The sequence below is a fragment of the Sorghum bicolor genome, chromosome 1 (assembly GCF_000003195.3).
Source record: "Sorghum bicolor cultivar BTx623 chromosome 1, Sorghum_bicolor_NCBIv3, whole genome shotgun sequence".
Taxonomy (NCBI): domain Eukaryota; kingdom Viridiplantae; phylum Streptophyta; class Magnoliopsida; order Poales; family Poaceae; genus Sorghum; species Sorghum bicolor.
Window position 1 is genome coordinate 46425452 of NC_012870.2, and position 20611 is coordinate 46446062.

The 20611-nt window shown below is 44.8% G+C and overlaps 1 protein-coding gene across 1 annotated transcript in view; it reads left to right on the top strand.

Annotated features, from left to right (window-relative positions):
* LOC110431949 (putative uncharacterized protein DDB_G0294196) overlaps positions 603 to 20611 on the top strand; it is an 82116-nt gene continuing 62107 nt past the window's right edge. Inside the window, exons 1-2 of the mRNA XM_021451809.1 lie at positions 603 to 663; positions 1713 to 2157. Of these exons, the coding sequence (XP_021307484.1) occupies positions 603 to 663; positions 1713 to 2157 (506 nt within the window). The remainder of the gene's footprint in view (positions 664 to 1712; positions 2158 to 20611) is intronic.

Below are 20611 nucleotides of genomic sequence, written 5' to 3' on the forward strand. Positions count from 1 at the left end.
TAGGTGCTCCTCTGAGCCGCTTCATGCGGGCGCTCTGCCTCCACTATGGGGTGGAGCTCCAGCACTTCTCCCCGAACGCCATCACCATCGCGGCGGTCTTCACCGCGGTGTGCGAGGGCTACCTGGGGATGATGCCCCACTGGGAGCTGTGGCTCCACCTCTACAGGGGCGAGCTTTTCAACGCCCCCACCGGAACCACTGGCGTGAGGAAGCCCGTGCGGGTGGGATGCCTCAATCTCGTGCAGAAGACGGGGAAGACGGATAGGCCGCGTGAGTACATCCCAGTGGGGTTGTCGACTAACCACGCTGGCTGGGACTCCCAGTGGTTTTACCTGCGGAACGACGACAACCTCCTGCCCACTTACTCCAGTCGCCTGATCACGGAGCGTCCAGCGGACTGGACATACGGCGTCGTCCAAGCTCATCAATCGCGGCTCGACCCCCTCCTCGACGCCCTGAAGAAGCTTCGCTTGGAGGGCTTGACTGCCGCTCTCGTCCTCTCGGCCATCCATCACCGGAGAGTTCTCCCATTGATGTCTCGACCGTTGAGGATGGACGAGATGGGCCCTGGTGTTTCATCTCGGGACCTCGAGGCGTGCCGGATGTCCAACGAGGCTCCAGCGAACGACGAAGTCACGGCCCGGGTCAGGGCCGCAATTGCCGGTGACTTTAAGCCAGAGCACGTTAACGGCTTCCCCATGAGGCCTGATGCGGGCTCGATCGATCTGGTATGCTCTCTTCTCGTGCACAGCTTCGATTCTAGGTCTCTTTCTTCCCTTTTTCTAAGTCTACCTTTGTTCTGGCAGGGACGGATTGATGTCCGGTCCTCGAGGCCTCCAGAAAAGGAGGACGAGGTCGACCGTGACAAACGGCGCCAGTCTGCCGAGAAACTGAAGTCCGCCAAGGACTCTAAGAAGAAAGGAGAAACGAAGAGGAACCTCGACCGCCAAGCACTAGATACGCGTCAAGCTAAATCCAGGCAGAGGGGGAGCCTGAAGAAGAATCCCCTAGTTACGATGACGGCGGGGATAGCAGCGACGATAGCGAGGACTCCGAGGGGATGGCGTCTCGCCTCGATCGGATCCTCGAGGGTCCGCTTGGGGGCGACGTCGATGCCCCACGGACGGGAGCGCCGAAGGAGGGGCCAAGCGGATTTCACCGCCCCCGTACTGACACCCATCCTGTGCCCACGACCAGTCAGGCCGCCCCGCACCCCCGACCCCCTCGTACGCCAAAGGCAGGTGGCCAGGCTAAGCCCCAGGCGACGGGGCCGTTGACCCGCGGCCGCGCCGCGGCCTCCGAGAAGGGAGAGACTGGCCGTCGGAGCGCCAGTCCCGGCACCCGCCAGGCGGGAGTCACCGGGCCAAGGCCTGCATCTGCTCTCGAGGGGCCCGGGGCCTTAACGCAGGGCGGTTCGAGGCCCACCGGTCGAGGCACCGGCAGGCGAGCCGTTCTTCCTGTGGGGTAAGTTCTTTTGATATTGTGATTTTCATTCTCCTGATTCTTCGCGTTTTCTCGTATAATGGTCTTCTTTATGTCCGTCCCTCTCTTCTCAGGTTGAAGCGGACGCTTGAGCAAGCCCAGCCTTCGATGGCGAAGAGGCTCAAGGTGGGAGCAGCCTCCAAGGAGCCAGGTCTGTAGCTTATTCATGGGACTTGTGTTGTTCTTACGTTGGTCGTCATAGTGACTAGCCTTTGTTTTTTGTTTCACAGGCTCCTCCGACCCTCAGCTACCGACCGGCATCGAGAGCGCCCCACCTCATCCCCCGGCGGGTGATCCGGCCCCGTCGTCGCTGAAACAGGCCGAGGCGCCCCAGACCCAAGGGCAAGAGGGAGCCCCTGAGCTTCCCCGAACGGGGGTCGAGGGGGATCCCATTACCATCAGCGATGGGTCTGGTGGCGACGAGACGTCGACGGGTGCCCGTCCTATGGACGAGGAGGCCTCGACCTCTCTTGTCGCGGGACGGACGCCTTGGCCTGCCGGTCTTCGCTCCCTCGAGGAGCCGAGGAAGAAGAAGGAGGAGGAGGAGCAAGAGGCAAGGCGTCAACTACAGGAGCAGGAGACGCAACGGCAGCTGCAGGAGCAGGAGACGCAACAGCAGCTGCAGGAGCAGGGCTGCCAACAAGAGTCGCAGGAGCTCGAGGGGCAGCAGCAGCAGCAACGGGGGGCAAGAAGAAGGACCGCTCGAGCCCCCACCTCAAAGTCCGCCCCAACCAGTACCACCGGTGCCGCAAGAGCCCGGAGAGCAGGAAGAGGATTTGCCGGTTTTTGGCCCTCCAACCCCAGCGTGGCTCCTTCCAGGGGCGCCCACCGCGATCCCGGCAGAGTCGGGGTGGGCGGACGGTGTGGTGGCGCTTGCCTGCATGATGCGCACCCCCGTCGACCCCGAGTCTGAGATCAGGAGGACGATCTACGGCATGGACGGAATCGCCCCAGGGTTCCTTCAGGAGCGTCGGGCGTGGGAGGACCGTATTCCCCCTGAGGAGGACGAGATCGGGACGTCGGGGAGTAAAGACGGCACCTAGAAGGCGGTGGACGACGACGGGCGGTTCCCATGCCTCGTCGACTTGTACTTGCGCCATGGGGGCTCCCTCGAGACCGTCGAGGACCTTATCCGCGGCGTCAAGGCGCGGGCTGACCGGGAGATGGAGAACTGGTGCCCCGATCGGATTCGTATCCGGGCTTCCACCGATCCGTCCGAGCACAACATCTTCCTCGACGATCGGAAGGAGGCCGAGAAGTGGGAACACGTCGAGGAGCTCCGCCTTTGGATGAAGCACGTGGTGGGGCTCCTGTCGGACGTCATCAATAACGGGCTCGGGCCGGCTTACTTTGTAAGTGTTTTTCGATCTTTAATCCTCATGGAGCCTTTTGGTTTTGTATTCTAACTGTTCGACCACCAGCTCGCAGGATATGAAAGAGACCTCCCGTATCAAATCGAGCTTCATTCATGCCATGAGGGGTGGCTGGGAGTAGCTCGCCCTCCTCAAGGACCAGCTCCTCGAGTCGCAAGAGAAACTCCTTAAGGCTTATAAAGATCTCATAGCGCTCGAGGAGGAGAAGAAGGTGAGGGAGGCTGCCCTGGTCGAGGCTCGAGAGGCCTTAAAGAAGGCTGAGGAAGAGGCCGTGCTGCTGGGGGAGCGGGCTCTGACAGTCGAGGAGGCTGCGTCCAAAGCCCGGGAGGAGGCCCTGTCTTATAGGAACGTCGTTGCTGATTTGGACAAGGAGAAGGGCCTCCTCAAGACTGACCTGGACTCCCTTCGAGAATCCTTCCAGAGGATGAAGGTGGAGCACGTGAACGACGAGATCGCCAGGAGCGCCGCGGAAGAAGCCAAGAAGAAGGCCCTCGAAGACCTCGAGGCGGAGCGGGCTCGATCCCGTAGGCTCTCTGACGACGTCGAACTTCTGAAGGGAGAGTTGTTGGAGAAGAGTGGGGCCATTGCTCAGGCTGGCAAGGCGATCGAGGATCTCCGCGTTGCCAACACTGAGCTGGCACGCTCCAACAAAGAGATTGAGAGGGCCAACACTAGATTAGTCGGTGAGAACACGGCCCTGGAGGAGAGTGTCCGTGGTACGTTTCTATTGCCGGGTTTCCTTTTCAAGGCATGCTTGGTTTATTCTAAAGTTTTTGCATTGACATTCACAGGGCTTAAGGATGAACTCTTGGCCGCCTAAGTCGAGGCTCGCAACGTCCAGGCCCAGCTCGAGGGGGAGGTTGCTTTGAACCGTCGACTTCGGACGGTGATAAGCGATCTCTCGACCTCTTGGGAAGTCGAGCCTACGGACGAGTCGAAGGAGGAGGCTCGAGGCGACGTGCTGGTCGATCACCTGTGCTACCTAGGTGCGACGCTGAGAGATCGGGTGCGTGACGCTCTCGATATCGGGGTGAAGCGGGCAATGGCGGTTGTCTGCTCGGGCTTTTCCTATGATATGGAGGTAGTGTCTCATGGCTTTGTTACCGACATCTCCAAGACCGACGCGGAGAACGAGGAGAGGCTTCACGCCTTGATCGACGACGCGGAGGTTCCTGGGGAGAGGCTGGCTAAGCTATTTGAGCCCGAGGTACTTCCCCCTGAGATTAGCTCAGGCACAGGCGAGGGTGGTGAGGACCGCGATGCAGACTAAGGCCTGCGAGCCTTCTTTGGGTGCTGGGGGCCCCTTGTATAGTACTCTATTAACTTGTCTTTAAGTAATATGATGTCTTTTGGTGATTGTTAAATGTTTATCTGTCTTTCCGCTCGAGGCTCTTTTATTTCCCTTTGCGCCTACGTTTGTATTCCTTGTTTGGTCTTTTGTTAAAAACAGCCTCGATTACTTCAAGAGTGAGGAAGTGAGTAGAGTTTCCATAGCCCGGGGGCATAGGAGTTCTCAGGCTCATTGTGCCTTGGCCCTTAAGGGGCTCGAGGCGCCTCAACTACTCGAACGTGCAAGGTTTACTAAGTAGGGAAGAGAGAATTTCTTGGCTTTTTCGACACTTGGAGGGGGGGGTCGCCCCCCTAGTAGCCTGTTGGGTATTTTAAACGCAAACAGAAAAATCCGCAAGCGCACGGATACCGATGTAGCCTTCACCCGGGAGTATTCCAGAGTATCGATTTTCCACAGAGAACGTGAGTGTACTAATTAAGATCCAAGATCGCCCAAGGATAACTATATAATTATTTTTGGTGGGAAGAGAGGAAGTTTCCTGAGAGTTCTCTAGTTGATCTAAGAATCAAGAATTACTTCAAGATTATCTATATCGGGACATCAGAGCACTAACCACGGAAAGAGATGAGAAGGGGGCTAGGAAGGTCTGACTACGGTCCTACAAACACCGATCCGAACGTGGTGGAATACGTCGACCGTTAGGGCTGTCACTACCCTAGGGCTACCACAACAATCCGTAGGATTGGGTGCAATTCCAGGTAATCGCAAGACTAAACACCACGTCTAATCTATTAATTACTACTCTAATGTTTCAAAGACTAGAGCACTTGATGCAAGCGGGAATCCAATAAATAACTTAAATGTAAATAAAAGTAATTAGAGAACTCAGGAGTTATGAGTTGAAGAACCTGGAGAACGATGAAGAACGAACCAGATGCTGCAAAAGTACAATGTTGAGGAAGATCCGACAGATCCGGCTCCTCCTCCGCTCTCCTCTTCTCTCTCCCTATTTTCTAGATTACAACTAGAACTAACTAGAACTAGAACTATAGGAACTAGAACTAGAACTAGATGAACTAGAACTAGATCTAGATGAACTAGAGGTAGAACTAGAAGAACTAGAGGGATCCTCTCTACTTGGATGAAGAATTGAAACCCTAGCTTTGATTCTATAGAAGAGGTATGATCTCCAGGGGCCAGGGGGTCTGGTTTTATAGTCCCTTCAAGTGAATCTGGGCCGTCGGATCAAACCGACATTGATCGTGTGGTTTTCCTTGAAGTATTAGGTCGGTGGAGCATTGTCCCCGAGTTGGACTCTGTTTGGTCCAGGGGGGAAGGCGGGCGCCCAGTAAGGGACGGCGGGCGCCCAGTGCCCGGCTCCGTTACGTCTCCCGTTCGTTCTCGTGGCTTCTGGAGTCTTCTAGATGATAGAAAATTGCGCAACATGTTAATATCTCTATGTAAACCTGACGTGTGGGCCTTTCTTCCATATTTCCTGATAACCCCTTGCAGAAATACACAAACACCAAAACTCGTGGAATTCTGTTAGATAAAACCCTAAGTCTAGGTGTTGGTTGCATTTGGATCCTTTTCCATGATTAATTGATGGTTAATTGTGAGCATTAAGGACCGTCAACAAGCTCCCCCAAGCTTAACCTTTGCTCGTCCCTGAGCAAAGATGAACTCAAGAGTTTCTGCAGTGGTTGCATAACTTAAAGATACACATGCATTTAAACAAGATCTCATCTCTGGTTAGAGTAAACTGTTAAGACTTAAAACTTACTCATTTACCTTTCACCATGGGACTTGTAACCGTCACTTCTGTCTTGAGTAGTTAAAAGATAGAACGGTCTAGTCAAGCACCATGTCTCTTATTCTTGATCAGCTATAGCTCTGGAGTTTTTGCAGATTTTCAAATAAAACTCAGAGATTCCTTGTATGACTCTCTCTAGTCTCTCTTTTGTGGTATTTCTGGATCCTTACCAAGGCATTAATGGTGTATGCCTTCTCTCAAAGTATGTGGTATTTGTGGTATAAGGCATAGTGGCATTGCCTTCTCTCTCACCCTACTCTAATAAGGCTTTTGATATCTGGAGCTCATAGGTGGGAGACAGCTAATACATACTTACAAGACATTTATTGCATAGTCAAACCATGGATCCAGAAGAACAAGTCAATAAGTCAAATCAAGATGTGCATGTGTGGCGAATGAATGATGTATGGTGATGATGGTGATAACAATGGTGAAAGTCTAATTCTACTCATGCTCTTTTGAGGGGATACATACCTTTCTTGCTCTTTTGAAACTTTTTGAGGAGAATGGGATGCTCTATATTTTCTTTTTTTCTTTTCTCTCAGGTGGGTATCTTGTACCCCTAATTCTACTGTCGGACACTTGTCCATTTTTACCTCTCGTCTCATTTATTTTCTTTTTTTCTTTTTTTCTTTTCTTTCGAGGTTCCGGGCACTTGCCCCTTTTTATTTCCTCGTATTTTTTTCTCTCTTTTTTTTATTAGAGCACTCAGCTCATGAGATAATATAGCAAGTGGTATTTGTTGACGGTTCTTAAGTATCAATTTTAATTATCAAATAAACAAGAGAAAGGACCAATATGCAACCATCACCTAGAATTAGGGTTTGATCTGACAGAATTCCACGAGTTTTGTTGTTTATCTATTTCTGCAGGGGGTTATCAGGAAATAAGGAAGAAAGGCCCACATGTCGGGATTACATAGAGATATCAACGCACCGCGCAATTCTACATCATCTAGAAGACTCCAGAAGCCACGAGACCGAAGCGGAGGCGAAGCTGGGCCAGGCCCAGGGCGCCCGCCCTGGAAGCCTGGGCGCCCGCCCCCCTGCTGGAGCCAATTCAGGACTCCTTCGCTCGGGATATTCCACCGACCTATTGGATCAAGAAAAACATAGTACCACCTCGGCTATCGACCCAAAAATGCATAGAAGGGGAGGCCTATATAAGCGAGGCTCCCCTGGCCCCTGGAAGACATGAAGAAATTATCATAGAGACTGAGGGGTGCCCTCGAAGGAAAACCTCTTCTCTAATTAATATTTCTTTTTAGGCTTAGCAATCAATGTAAGGTAGAAATAGATCTTCTAGTTTCTACTAGATTGAGAGAGATAGAGTGGAGGTATATAGTGGAGGAAGCCCGGCCTGTCGGTGTCTACTCCAAGCTTGTACCTGCGGGATCAAGTTCTCCTAACCCGAAGCTTGCTCCTAGGATTCTTCAGTAATTCGACTTCTAAATTCTAGTAAGTTCTTGTTTTATTGTTCTTATGGTTTATGAGTTTACTTTAATCTCTTCGCGTAGAGTTTAGAGTAATCATTGCTGGCGTAAATGTGGTGTTTAGGCTGGGGTACTCATAGATATTCCCTGACTAGCTGGACCGTGGTAGTAGTGAGGAACGTGACAATTCTGAGCTACCTTTGTAGATCACATCTCGTTAGCAGGAAGGATAGGGTTTATAGGTGCGGGTTGAACATCCTTTGTGGTGTCTAGATTCCGTTAGCCTCCCCATTAGAACAGTAGATCATCCTTACCAAGGTTAGAAGGAGACTACGGTTGCAGTCTTCTCTATTTATCACTCACATCGAAAGACATTCTTTGTGCCTAAAGGGATAGTAGCAATAGATTTGGTTAGTCAGATGCACCCTTTCTCCCAGTGGTAAAAATATAAATACGATACTCTGGAAAACCTCCCGGGTGAAATGCTCACCGATATCCGTGCGCTTGCGGATCATTTCCTTATTGCGTTACCAAATATCAACAAGCATTTCTGGCGCCGTTGCCGGGGAGAAAGACGGTTTGCTGAGATAACTTTGAGTCTTGCTATTATCTTGTATTATACTTTTATACTTTTATTCTTTTATCTTTTTATTTTTATCTTTATGGATAACTCAAATTCAATAACTATTATTAAATTCCTTGCACCTTCGGAGACCAGCCATAGACCATGGGAGTCAACACGTCCTGCCCCTAATTATGATCTGTGTCCGGAGTTGATTGCAATAGGTCAAAACCAACCCTTTTCTATAGCCGAGGTCCTATCTTTTAATCAAGAAGATAATGCACTTTTAGCTACACCTAGGGAATCTGTTAATCTTTCTATAAATTCTGGTTTAGACCTAGCCTTGCAAGACCATGTTTTTCTTAGATATTTTCACATTGGTCTTGATCATATAACCTTTGGTAGAGTCCTTCTTTCTTTATCAGTTAGTAACGGAAGGTATGTCTTCATTCGTGGACATCCTTCTTGTACTAGTCTTCATAGAAAAATCATAGAGATAGAGAAGGAATCATCTCTCATACAAGGAGAGGAAGTTTCAATAGCCGATTTCCAAATTTTCCAATCCCATGATTCGGCTATCCAACCCATCCTTGAGCCTAATAATCTCTACTATGCTCTTTCTCTTGAACCTCCCGATAATCCTATGAATCTCTCTAGACATCCCATGCATAAGGAGGATCGAGAAGAGCAACATCAATGGCTAGAGGGCATTAAAAATTCATGTGCTATCACCACATTTGAGATCTCCAACCCTCTCTTCTTTTCTATTTATAAAAACTTTAAAAGAGCGGTTGTCGATGCATATGTTTATAATAAATATTGCAGATCTCGTCGAGTTAATTGATGGTTTCCCAAGGACAAGCTTAGTGTCCTAAAACAAGCACTTATCAGATTGTAACATGAACTTCTAATTACTTGCAACATTACCTTGTGTATTGAGCATATAAAGATAATTGTAGAAATATTCCTTCGGGTATTCTTGTCACTAACCTTTCTAGGATTGGAGCAAGAAGACCGGATGAATGACAAGCGCAAGGTATGCCCAACCAATCAACATGCAACATTGAATTAAATTCATCCAATCTTGAATTTTGCAAAATTCAAGCTTAGGGGAGTACTTCACATAAAAACATCCTTTGCCATGTTGCTATGTTGGTTGTCCTTACCTTTGAGACATGCTCAATTTATTAAATACTAATCACACTACTTCATCTCCACTTAAGTAGATCTCTATAAATGCCATCACGCTACCTTTGTTTATCCTAGTAAGTGTTAGTTTGGAAGTACTGCACATACTTCTATTGGCTTTTAAATTAAGCATGGTGCTTAGGTTAAACAGCCTTCCTTAATCTGATTAGACATGGAGTCTAGTTCGGTTATCGAACTAAAAATTGCTTGTATAGACATTTGTATATTTTGTGGGACTAACCCCTGCAGGAAAACTTTCAATATCAACTTGGGAAGTCCTGAGATAAACTCACATTGGAGATGAAGAAAGTGACACATGAAGTTTAACAATTTGCACAAGAAAGATGTAGCTCATAAGAGATGATCCATGGAGGGAGCCACAAACACGATGCACAACCGCTAGAAAGGAAAGCTTCTACAAGGTGATACTGTACCATCACTCTTCAAAGGTAACATCTTAAGGTACTTGACTATCCTTTTATAAGTTTCTCCTTGGTTCTGGCGTTCACATAAATAAAGAGACAAACATGTATGATTTATAACTCTAAATTAACCAACCTAACTGATTCAACATGTTTAGTCCCTTAATCTTTGTTCTTAGTACTACCTTCGTAATCCCACGCTCCTAAACATATAAGCTAATATGTTGCACATTCAATCTTTGGAAGATAAAAAAAATAGATAGATTATCTTTCCATTAGGTTGAGCCATCTGATCTAACAAATGTTTTAAATGCTACACTCATGATCCATCAACTTTGTCTTGCTCACTATGCTTAAGGTTAGAAAAGAACAAATACACTTTTGGTTCTGTTGGTGTTTTCCACCAACAGAGCCCATGCACTTGATCTCTGCCTTGTCTCTATGAGCAGGACACATTTTGAGAAACGTGAAGGCGTTTTACAACTCCCAGATTCCATTAAGTGAAGAACCAGGATCTACGAGCACAAACACAATGGAGATCAGACACTTAGTTTCCCAAAGGAAATATTAAAGAACCTCTATGTCCATGTTGGTACCTTGTACGCTCCAGCAAACTTCGTGGTGGTAGAGACTGGTACTGAGGAGAGGGCACCCATCATCTTACGGAGGCCATTCCTAAACACCAGAGCTGTCATCTACGCTAATGATGCCAAGATCAGTCTCTACATCAAGGGGAAGAAGGAGACTTTTCTTCAAGAACAAGACTACATAAACTTCAGAGCAATCCCGACATGAACCAAGGAAGAGGACCAACAGGAGGAACAGGAACAAGCAAATGTGGACCGAGTCAGCTAAGATGGTCACTGCAGCTCAAGGAGGTCAAGATCATCGACTCAAGTCACCTTTCTTGATCAAGAAGGACGACCCTGGTGTTCCAATCATCGAGTGCACAACCAATAGATACTCTTTTTAGAAAACACTCTACGACACCGGATCTAACGTCAACATAATGGCCGCAGTCACTTATCAGCTCCTGCATGGAACCATGCCCCTACAACCAATATATATTTAGCTCCAGATGATTTTCAGAACATTGATATGGGAGAAGACGAGTACGATCCACCCATCATCCTTGGAAGACCATTCCTCAACACTATCCAAGTTATCATCTACATTGGAACCGGAGAAGTCCACGTGTATTTCCCCTCTGAGAAGGTACGCCATTACTTTAATGATTCTAACTATATAGTTGAAGATTCTAAGCAGGTCAGGACAAGAAGAAGACGACGCAACCGCAACCAGAGGAGGCAAATCATCAAGGACGGATGGGCAGACTACGAAGGAAAAGTTGTAAGGTCAGAAGACGTTGAGTTTAAACAGAATTATCCAGAGGAGACCTAAGCACCAAGTCAGGTGTGGAAAAGGAAGATAACTATACATGAAGAGGAGGCGCTACCGGAAGTACCGACTACGCCACCTAACGAACCTCAGGATAATTGAGAAGGAGGAGAGTCCCGTTCGGAGGACTTAAAAACACCGAACGCCTTGCCAAGAGGTAAACTTGGTAGTTATCCTTTCCCTTTCAATTATTTCAAGTAGTTCACTTAGTGAATTAAGTTCTAAACAGAAAGTAAAAATGTGAAAAACAGTAAGCCCCATGTGAGGATACGAGTGGCATAAAACCCATAAGTACATTCACTGTGGTGGCATAAAAATAAAACAAAAATATTTTTCTGCTTTATAAAATAAAAATATAAAAACAGGGAGTAATAATTATTAAGGAGTCTCAACATGATAAAGGCTAGATATTTATGCTAACACTTAATTAGTTCCACAAGCTTTGTTGTCTATTTGAGCTCCACAGAATCTAAGAATCAAGAAGACTGGCAGACGGAGGATATTCTAATCGCTGTCACAATGCTGCTGACTTTCAAATACACCTCTGCCACCTGCTAGCTACATCAAGAGAAATTACGTCAAAATTCAGCTTGGGGGAGAGCACCCCATTTATCTCGATAAGTATTTCTATCTATCTATCTCTATACTTATATTCTTTTAGAATATAAATATACATAACTATGAAAAACCAAATAAAGATTTTATGCTTATATATATATGTCTTTTGCTTAGTGTGTTTAATAAATAAATAAAGTGGCTATGCTAATCTATATCTAAATAAAACTCAAGCATGGAAATGATGAATAGTTGCTCTGCCTAATTTGCACATTTTAAGTTCTCTCTCACGTTTAGACATAACTGTTATAATTTAAAGCTTGCTCTAGACCTAAACTTGTGGGATGAAAACTTGATATGGGAAGGTTGAGCTGCTGTTTATCTGTTTCTAGAGATGCTAGAATTCTGGAGAATTTTATCTTTGGAAATCTTTAAAATGTTGCATGACGAGTTCCTGTATGATGAGAGTTTAAATTCCTACCACAGCCATATATACATGCTTGCTAGACTTCGAGCCACACAATTACTTTTTACTGCTTATGAGCATTGAGTGTGGTCAAGCTGTGTAGACCCTTAGGAGCTTGTCATGTGGTTAAATCAAGATTCACTTGCACGTTCACTCACACATGCTACTTCTACTCCGGAAGTACCATCCACATATATCCATACATTTCCATCTTCAGAATCACCCAAAAATATTCTACTCCTAATCCGGGAGAGAATAGCCAAAAATAATTTTGTTCTTCCTTGTGTAATAAATGCCTCAAGATCAATAAAGAGTATTATTATTATGTCTTGTGTGTCTCTACTTTATTTTTGTGCAAGAAAGCAGAAAACAAGTATGGGGGAGATCCCTCGACATGCTAAACACACTCCGACTACACCACTCCACGATTCAGGTACACACTCTGCACACTTTACTCTACACATATATATATTTTAGATTATGCAGAATATTGTTCCCGACATGATAAAATAAAAAGATTAAAATATTTCTAATCATGATTAATCTCAATCTGTGATATTTCCTGAAAACTTGCAATTAGTATAAAATCATTTTTTTTAAAAAAAACCCTGTGTTACTTAAGTCAAGAAGGAATATGTGATGGTAGAGTATGAGTTTCTTATTCTTGATATCATTGTTGCTTGGAGAATTTATTTCAAAATGTTCAAATTCCTAGCTACCAACCTCAGTGTTTTATATGCCTGATAAAACTGAAATATTAAATATGATTATAAAAGCTATCTGCTCTGTATTGAGTTTGTTCAAAATGAGTTAGACCCTTGTTGAGAGATTTATCATGCTCCCAAGATCAAGACACTATTTCAGTAAGATTCACTCTTCCGAAGTATTATTGCATTAGAGGCATGGTCTATGCAAAAATATAAGATATTTCGAGGAAATAAAAAGGAGCAAGTGCTCGACAACCTCGCAGAAAAAAATGGACAAGTGTCCGACAGTAGAATTAGAGGTACCTCGGTATCCACTTAAAAAAAAAAGAGAAAAGAGAGAAAAAAAATGATAGCCCATGGTCCATCTAATAAGCAATATGCCAGTAAGAGTTGACAAAGATTTTAATTTTCAAAGTCTTTGATCTAAGAGTATGACATTTCCCTCCTCGGATCCCGTTTTGATCAGACAATAAATCCAAAGTAAGTATGCTTGAGAATTTTTGCAAAATAAAACAGCCTCAGTGAGATATATATATAAAAGATAATGAGTGATCCGAGAGAACCTATGAGGATCAAAAGGTATGCTAACTTTCTTTCAAAAATATACAAAAAAAAACTCCAAGTGACAGGATTGAGAAGAAAGGATCTCTACTCTTATACTTCCCTGACTATGGTACACAGTGGAATTTTTTAACACCCTGCAATTGTAAAGAGAATGTTTTAAATGTTTACCCCAGATATTTTTCTTAACCATCCTTTTCTCGAGGACGAGTAAAAGCCTAAGTATGGGGGTATTTGTTGACGGTTCTTAAGTATCAATTTTAATTATCAAATAAACAAGAGAAAGGACCAATATGCAACCATCACCTAGAATTAGGGTTTGATCTGACAGAATTCCACGAGTTTTGTTGTTTATCTATTTCTGCAGGGGGTTATCAGGAAATAAGGAAGAAATGCCCATATGTCGGGATTACATAGAGATATCAACGCACCGCGCAATTCTACATCATCTAGAAGACTCCAGAAGCCACGAGACCGAAGCGGAGGCGAAGCTGGGCCAGGCCCAGGGCGCCCGCCCTGGAAGCCTGGGCGCCCGCCCCCCTGCTAGAGCCAATTCAGGACTCCTTCGCTCGGGGTATTCCACCGACCTATTGGATCAAGAAAAACATAGTACCACCTCGGCTATCGACCCAAAAATGCATAGAAGGGGAGGCCTATATAAGCGAGGCTCCCCTGGCCCCTGGAAGACATGAAGAAATTATCATAGAGACTGAGGGGTGCCCTCGAAGGAAAACCTCTTCTCTAATTAATATTTCTTTTTAGGCTTAGCAATCAATGTAAGGTAGAAATAGATCTTCTAGTTTCTACTAGATTGAGAGAGATAGAGTGGAGGTATATAGTGGAGGAAGCCCGGCCTGTCGGTGTCTACTCCAAGCTTGTACCTGCGGGATCAAGTTCTCCTAACCCGAAGCTTGCTCCTAGGATTCTTCAGTAATTCGACTTCTAAATTCTAGTAAGTTCTTGTTTTATTGTTCTTATGGTTTATGAGTTTACTTTAATCTCTTCGCGTAGAGTTTAGAGTAATCATTGCTGGCGTAAACGTGGTGTTTAGGCTGGGGTACTCATAGATATTCCCTGACTAGCTGGACCGTGGTAGTAGTGAGGAACGTGACAATTCCGAGCTACCTTTGTAGATCACATCTCGTTAGCAGGAAGGATAGGGTTTATAGGTGCGGGTTGAACATCCTTTGTGGTGTCTAGATTCCGTTAGCCTCCCCATTAGAACAGTAGATCATCCTTACCAAGGTTAGAAGGAGACTACGGTTGCAGTCTTCTCTATTTATCACTCACATCGAAAGACATTCTTTGTGCCTAAAGGGATAGTAGCAATAGATTTGGTTAGTCAGATGCACCCTTTCTCCCAGTGGTAAAAATATAAATACGATACTCTGGAAAACCTCCCGGGTGAAATGCTCACCGATATCCGTGCGCTTGCGGATCATTTCCTTATTGCGTTACCAAATATCAACAGTAGTAACAAGATAACTTGAGCATTTATTTCATAGGGAAGAACAGAAATATTTTTGGCTATTCTCTCCCGGATTAGGAGTAGAATATTTTTGGGTGGTTCTGGAGATGAAAATGGGTGGATATATGTGGATGCGTACTTCCGGAGTAGAAGTAGCATGTATGAGTGAACGTGCAAGTGAATCTTGACTTAACCACATGACAAGCTCCTAAGGGTCTACAGCTTGACCACACTCAATGCTCATAAGCAGTAAAAAGTAAATGTGTGGCTCAAAGTCTAGCAAGCATGTATATATGGCTGTGGTAGGAATTTAAACTCTCATCATACAGGAACTCATCATGCACAATTTAAAGATTTTCAAAGATAAAATTCTCCAGAATTCTAGCATCTCAAGGAACAGATAAACAGCAGCTCAACCTTCCCATATCATATCCGTTAACGACTTAGACTTTAGATCAAGTACTCTCCCCACAAGTTCAGGTTTAGAGCAAATCTTAATTAATAACAGTCGTGCCTAAACTTGAGAGAGATTTTAATTTTGAGAACTAATCATGGAAGAGTAACTACTCATCATATCCATGTGAGAGCTTATCATGAGGGTTCATAACGATCTTTATTTATTTATTTATTTAGCAAACTAAGCAAAGATATATATATATATAAGCACAAAATCTTTATTTGGGTTTTATGATTATGCATTTTATTATTTGAGTAAAGTATAAACGTGAGTAGAAACACTTAGCTGGATAAATGGGGGTGCTCTCCCCCAAGCTGGATTTTGACGCAATTTCTTCTGATGTAGCTAGCAGGTGGTGGATGTGTATTTGAATGTCGGCAGCACCCTGACCGCGATTAGGATGTCCTCCGTCTGCTAGTCTTCTTTGATCCTTGAATTCTGTGGAGCTCAAATAGACAACAAAGCTTTGTGAAACTAGTTAAGTGTTAGCATAAGTATCTAGCCTTTATCATGTTGAGCTTCCTCAATAAATGTTACTCTCTTTAGTAGGATCATAATTTTATTTTTATAGGACAGGAATATGTTTATTTCAAGTTTATGCCACCACAGTGAATGTACTTATGGGTTTTATGCCATGAGTATACTCACATGGGGCTTACTATTTTTTAACATTTTTATTTTCTTTCAAGATGATATGGACCTGATTAACTAAGCAAACTATTTTAAACAATTGAAAGGAAAAAGATAACTACCAAGTTTACCTCTTGGCAAGGCGTTCGGTGTCTTTAAGTCCTCCGAACAGGATTCTCCGTTTTCTCAATCATCCTGGAATTCGCTGGATGGCGTAGTCGGTGGTTCCGATGGAGCCTGCTCTTCATGTATAACTATCTTTTTTTTCTCCACACCTGCCTTGGTGCACTTCTCCTTCGTACTCTGCCCATCCGTCCTTTATGATTTTCCTCCTCTGGTTACGGTTGTGTCGTCTTCTTCTTGTCCTGACCTGCTTAGAGTCTTCAACTATATAGTTAGGGTCAATAAAATAGCGGCGTACCTTCTTAGAGGGGAAATGCATGTGGACTTCTCCAGTTCCAATGTAGATGATTGCTTTAACGGTGCTGAGGAACGGTCTTCCAATGGTGATGGGTGGATTGTACTCGTCTTCTCCCATGTCAATAACCTTAAAATCATCTAGAGCTGAATGTATGTTGGTTGTAGGGGCATGGTTCCATGCAGGAGCTGATAAGTGACTGCGGCCATTTTGTTGACGTCACATCCGGTGTCGTAGAGTGTCTTCTAAAAAGAATATTCGTTGATTGTGCACTCGATGCTTGGAACACCAGGGTCGTCCTTCTTGGTCAGGAACGGTGACTTAAGTCAACGATCTTGACCTCCTTGAACTGCAGTGACCATCTTAGCTGACTTGGTCTATATTTTCTTGTTCCTATTCCTCCTGTTGGTCCTCTTCCTTGGTTCATGTCGGGATTGCTCTGAGATTTGTGTAGTCTTGTTCTTGAAGGAAAACGTCTCATTCCTCCCCCTTGATGTAGAAACTGATCTTGGCAGCACTAGCGTAGATGACACCTCCTGAGGTATTCAGGAATGGCTTCCCTAGGATGATGGGTGCCCTCTCATCAGTACCAGTCTCTATCACCACGAAGTCTGCAGGGGCGTACAAGGTACCAACTCGGACGCGGAGGTTTTTCCATATTCCCTTTGGGAAACTTAGTGTCTGATCTGCAAACTGCAAACACATGGCTGTTTCTAATAAAGGATGTGTAAAGAATTTTTCATAGAGTACCCTAGGCATAATGTTGACGCTGGAGCCAAAGTCACAGAGTGCTTCTGGGAAGTCCACCATGCCGATGGAGATCGGGATGACGGGGCGTCCTGGATCGCCTCTCTTGACCGGCAGAAGGTCAGTAATTACTTCCACAATGGGGTTACTCTAGTAGTTACGTCCTCAAGCATCTCAGGGTAGTGATTGCCTGAGTGTCTAGTATCTCCAGTGTGTTTGTGCTCGTAGATCTAGGTTCTTCACTTGGTGGAGTCTGGGAGTTATAAAAGTCCTTCATATTTTGCTCGAAATGTACCTGCTCATAGAGACAAGGCAGAGATCAAGTGCATGGGCCCTGTTGGTGGAAAACACCAACAGAACCAAAAGTGTATTTGCTCTTCTCTATCCTTAAGCATAGTGAGCAAGACACAGTTGATGGATAATAAGATCATGAGTGTAGCAATTAAAACATTTGTCAGATCAGATCACTCAACCTAATGGAAAGATAATCTATATCTATACTTATGTTTATATATATGAGTGTGCAACATTTTAGCTCATATGATTAGGAGTGTGGGATCACAAAGGTGGAAGGACTAAACATATTAAATCGATTGGGTTGGTTAATCTAGAGTTGTAAATCATACATGTTTGTCTCTTTTACTCATGTGAACGCCAGAACCAAGGAGAAGCTTATAAAAGGGATAGTCAAGTACTTTAAGATGTTACCTTACTTGAAGAGTGATGGTACAGTATCACCTTGTGGAAGCTTTCCTCTCTTAGCGGTTGTGCATCGTGTTTTTGGCACCCTCCATGGATCATCTCTTGTGAGCTATGCCTTCCTTGTGTAAATTGTTAAACTTCATGCGTGTCTCTCTTTGTCTCCAATGTGAGTTTATCTCAGGACTTCCCAGGTCGATATTGAAAGTTTTCCTGCAGGGGTTAGTCCAACAAAATATCCCATATCTACTATAGCATACTATTGGCTCAAAAATCAACTTAGACACCATGTCTAATTTGATTTAGGAGGGCATTTTAACCTAAGCACCATGCTTAATTTAAAATCCCTTGGAAGTAAGATCAACATTCCTAACTAAGCACCATGCTTAATTAAGAGATAAATGAAACTACTCCAAGCCTAGACATATACTAAAGCAAATAAAGGTAGCATGAGAGCATTTATAGAGATCTACTCAAGTGGAAATGAAGTAGTGTGATTAGTATTTAACAGATTGAGCATGTCTCAAAGGTAGGGACAACCAACATAGCAACATGGCAAAGGATGTTTTTATGTAAAGTACTCCCCCAAGCTTGAATTTTGCAAAATTCAAGTTTGGATGAATTTAATTCAATGTTGTATGATGGTTGGTTGGATATACCTTATGCTTGTCATTCATCCGATCTTCTTGCTCCAATCCTAGAAAGGTTAGTGACAAGAATACCCGAAGGAATTTTTTTTTACAATTATCCTTATATGCTCAATACACAAGGTAGTGTTGCAAATAATTAAAAGCTTATGTTACGATCTGATCAGTGCTTGTTTTAGGACACTAAGCTTGTCCTTGGGAAACCATCAATTTATGTCGGCGAAGTGGTTTCCCCTCCAACGCTGACCTATATCAAGATCAACTCAACGAGATCTGCAATATTTAATATAGACATATGCATCGACAACCGCCCTTTTAAAGTTTTTATGAATAGAAAGGAAGAGGGGGTTGGAGATCTCGAATGTGGTGATGTTGGAGAGACCAATGGATTGTGAAGATGTTGCATATGAGCATGGAGTAAATGAAGTGGCTATGAAATAAATTCCATGCTCATTAATGCTTAGAGTGAAATCCATGTGGTATGGTGAAAGTGATAAGGTGAGTGTGGTAAAAAAAAGGAAAAGAAAAAGGATACATGGACGACTTGGTTCGAAACTAGCACATCTACCGTTCCCCGGCATGGGCGCCAGAAAGCTTGTTGGGTATTTTAAACGCAAACAGAAAAATCCGCAAGCGCACGGATACCGATGTAGCCTTCACCCGGGAGTATTCCAGAGTATCGATTTTCCACAGAGAACGTGAGTGTACTAATTAAGATCCAAGATCGCCCAAGGATAACTATATAATTATTTTTGGTGGGAAGAGAGGAAGTTTCCTGAGAGTTCTCTAGTTGATCTAAGAATCAAGAATTACTTCAAGATTATCTATATCGGGACATCAGAGCACTAACCACGGAAAGAGATGAGAAGGGGGCTAGGAAGGTCTGACTACGGTCCTACAAACACCGATCCGAACGTGGTGGAATACGTCGACCGTTAGGGCTGTCACTACCCTAGGGCTACCACAACAATCCGTAGGACTGGGTGCAATTCTAGGTAATCGCAAGACTAAACACCACGTCTAATCTATTAATTACTACTCTAATGTTTCAAAGACTAGAGCACTTGATGCAAGCGGGAATCCAATAAATAACTTGAATGTAAATAAAAGTAATTAGAGAACTCAGGAGTTATGAGTTGAAGAACCTGGAGAACGATGAAGAACGAACCAGATGCTGCAAAAGTACAATGTTGAGGAAGATCCGACAGATCCGGCTCCTCCTCCGCTCTCCTCTTCTCTCTCCCTATTTTCTAGATTACAACTAGAACTAACTAGAACTAGAACTAGAGGAACTAGAACTAGAACTAGATGAACTAGAACTAGATCTAGATGAACTAGAGGTAGAACTAGAAGAACTAGAGGGATCCTCTCTACTTGGATGAAGAATTGAAACCCTAGCTTTGATTCTGTAGAAAAGGTATGATCTCCAGGGGCCAGGGGTCTGGTTTTATAGTCCCTTCAAGTGAATCTGGGCCGTCGGATCAAACCGACATTGATCGTGTGGTTTTCCTTGAAGTATTAGGTCGGTGGAGCATTGTCCCCGAGTTGGACTCTGTTTGGTCCAGGGGGGAGGGCGGGCGCCCAGTAAGGGAGGGCGGGCGCCCAGTGCCTGGCTCCGTTACGTCTCCCGTTCGTTCCCGTGGCTTCTGGAGTCTTCTAGATGATAGAAAATTGCGCGACACGTTAATATCTCTATGTAAACCCGACGTGTGGGCCTTTCTTCCATATTTCCTGATAACCCCCTGCAGAAATACACAAACACCAAAACTCGTGGAATTCTGTCAGATAAAACCCTAAGTCTAGGTGTTGGTTGCATTTGGATCCTTTTCCATGATTAATTGATCGTTAATTGTGAGCATTAAGGACCGTCAACATAGCCCCCGAGGGGGTACCGACTATGATGGGTCATAGTCGGTACTCCCTTCTAACGTCGAGATTTTGACTTGTAAAGCCTTGGTACAAAAGGAAGTTGCTTGAGGGAAAGACTTCGTTTATTCATGCATTCATTTGCAAGGCCTTGGTACAGAATGTGCGCTGGAACATAAAGTTTCGAAGTTCTAAGGGTAGAATCGACGTAGCTGTTCGATGTTCCATGCGTTGGTGAAGATCGCCCCCTTTTCGTCCGCTAACTTGTATGTCCCTGGCTTCAAGACCTCGGCCACCACGTACGGGCCCTCCCAAGGTGGAGTCAACTTGTGGCGTCCTTGATTGCTTTGCCGCCGTCGCAGGACAAAGTCGCCCACGTTTAAGTCCCTCTTGCGCACGTGTTTGTCGTGGTAGCATCGAAGTTTCTGC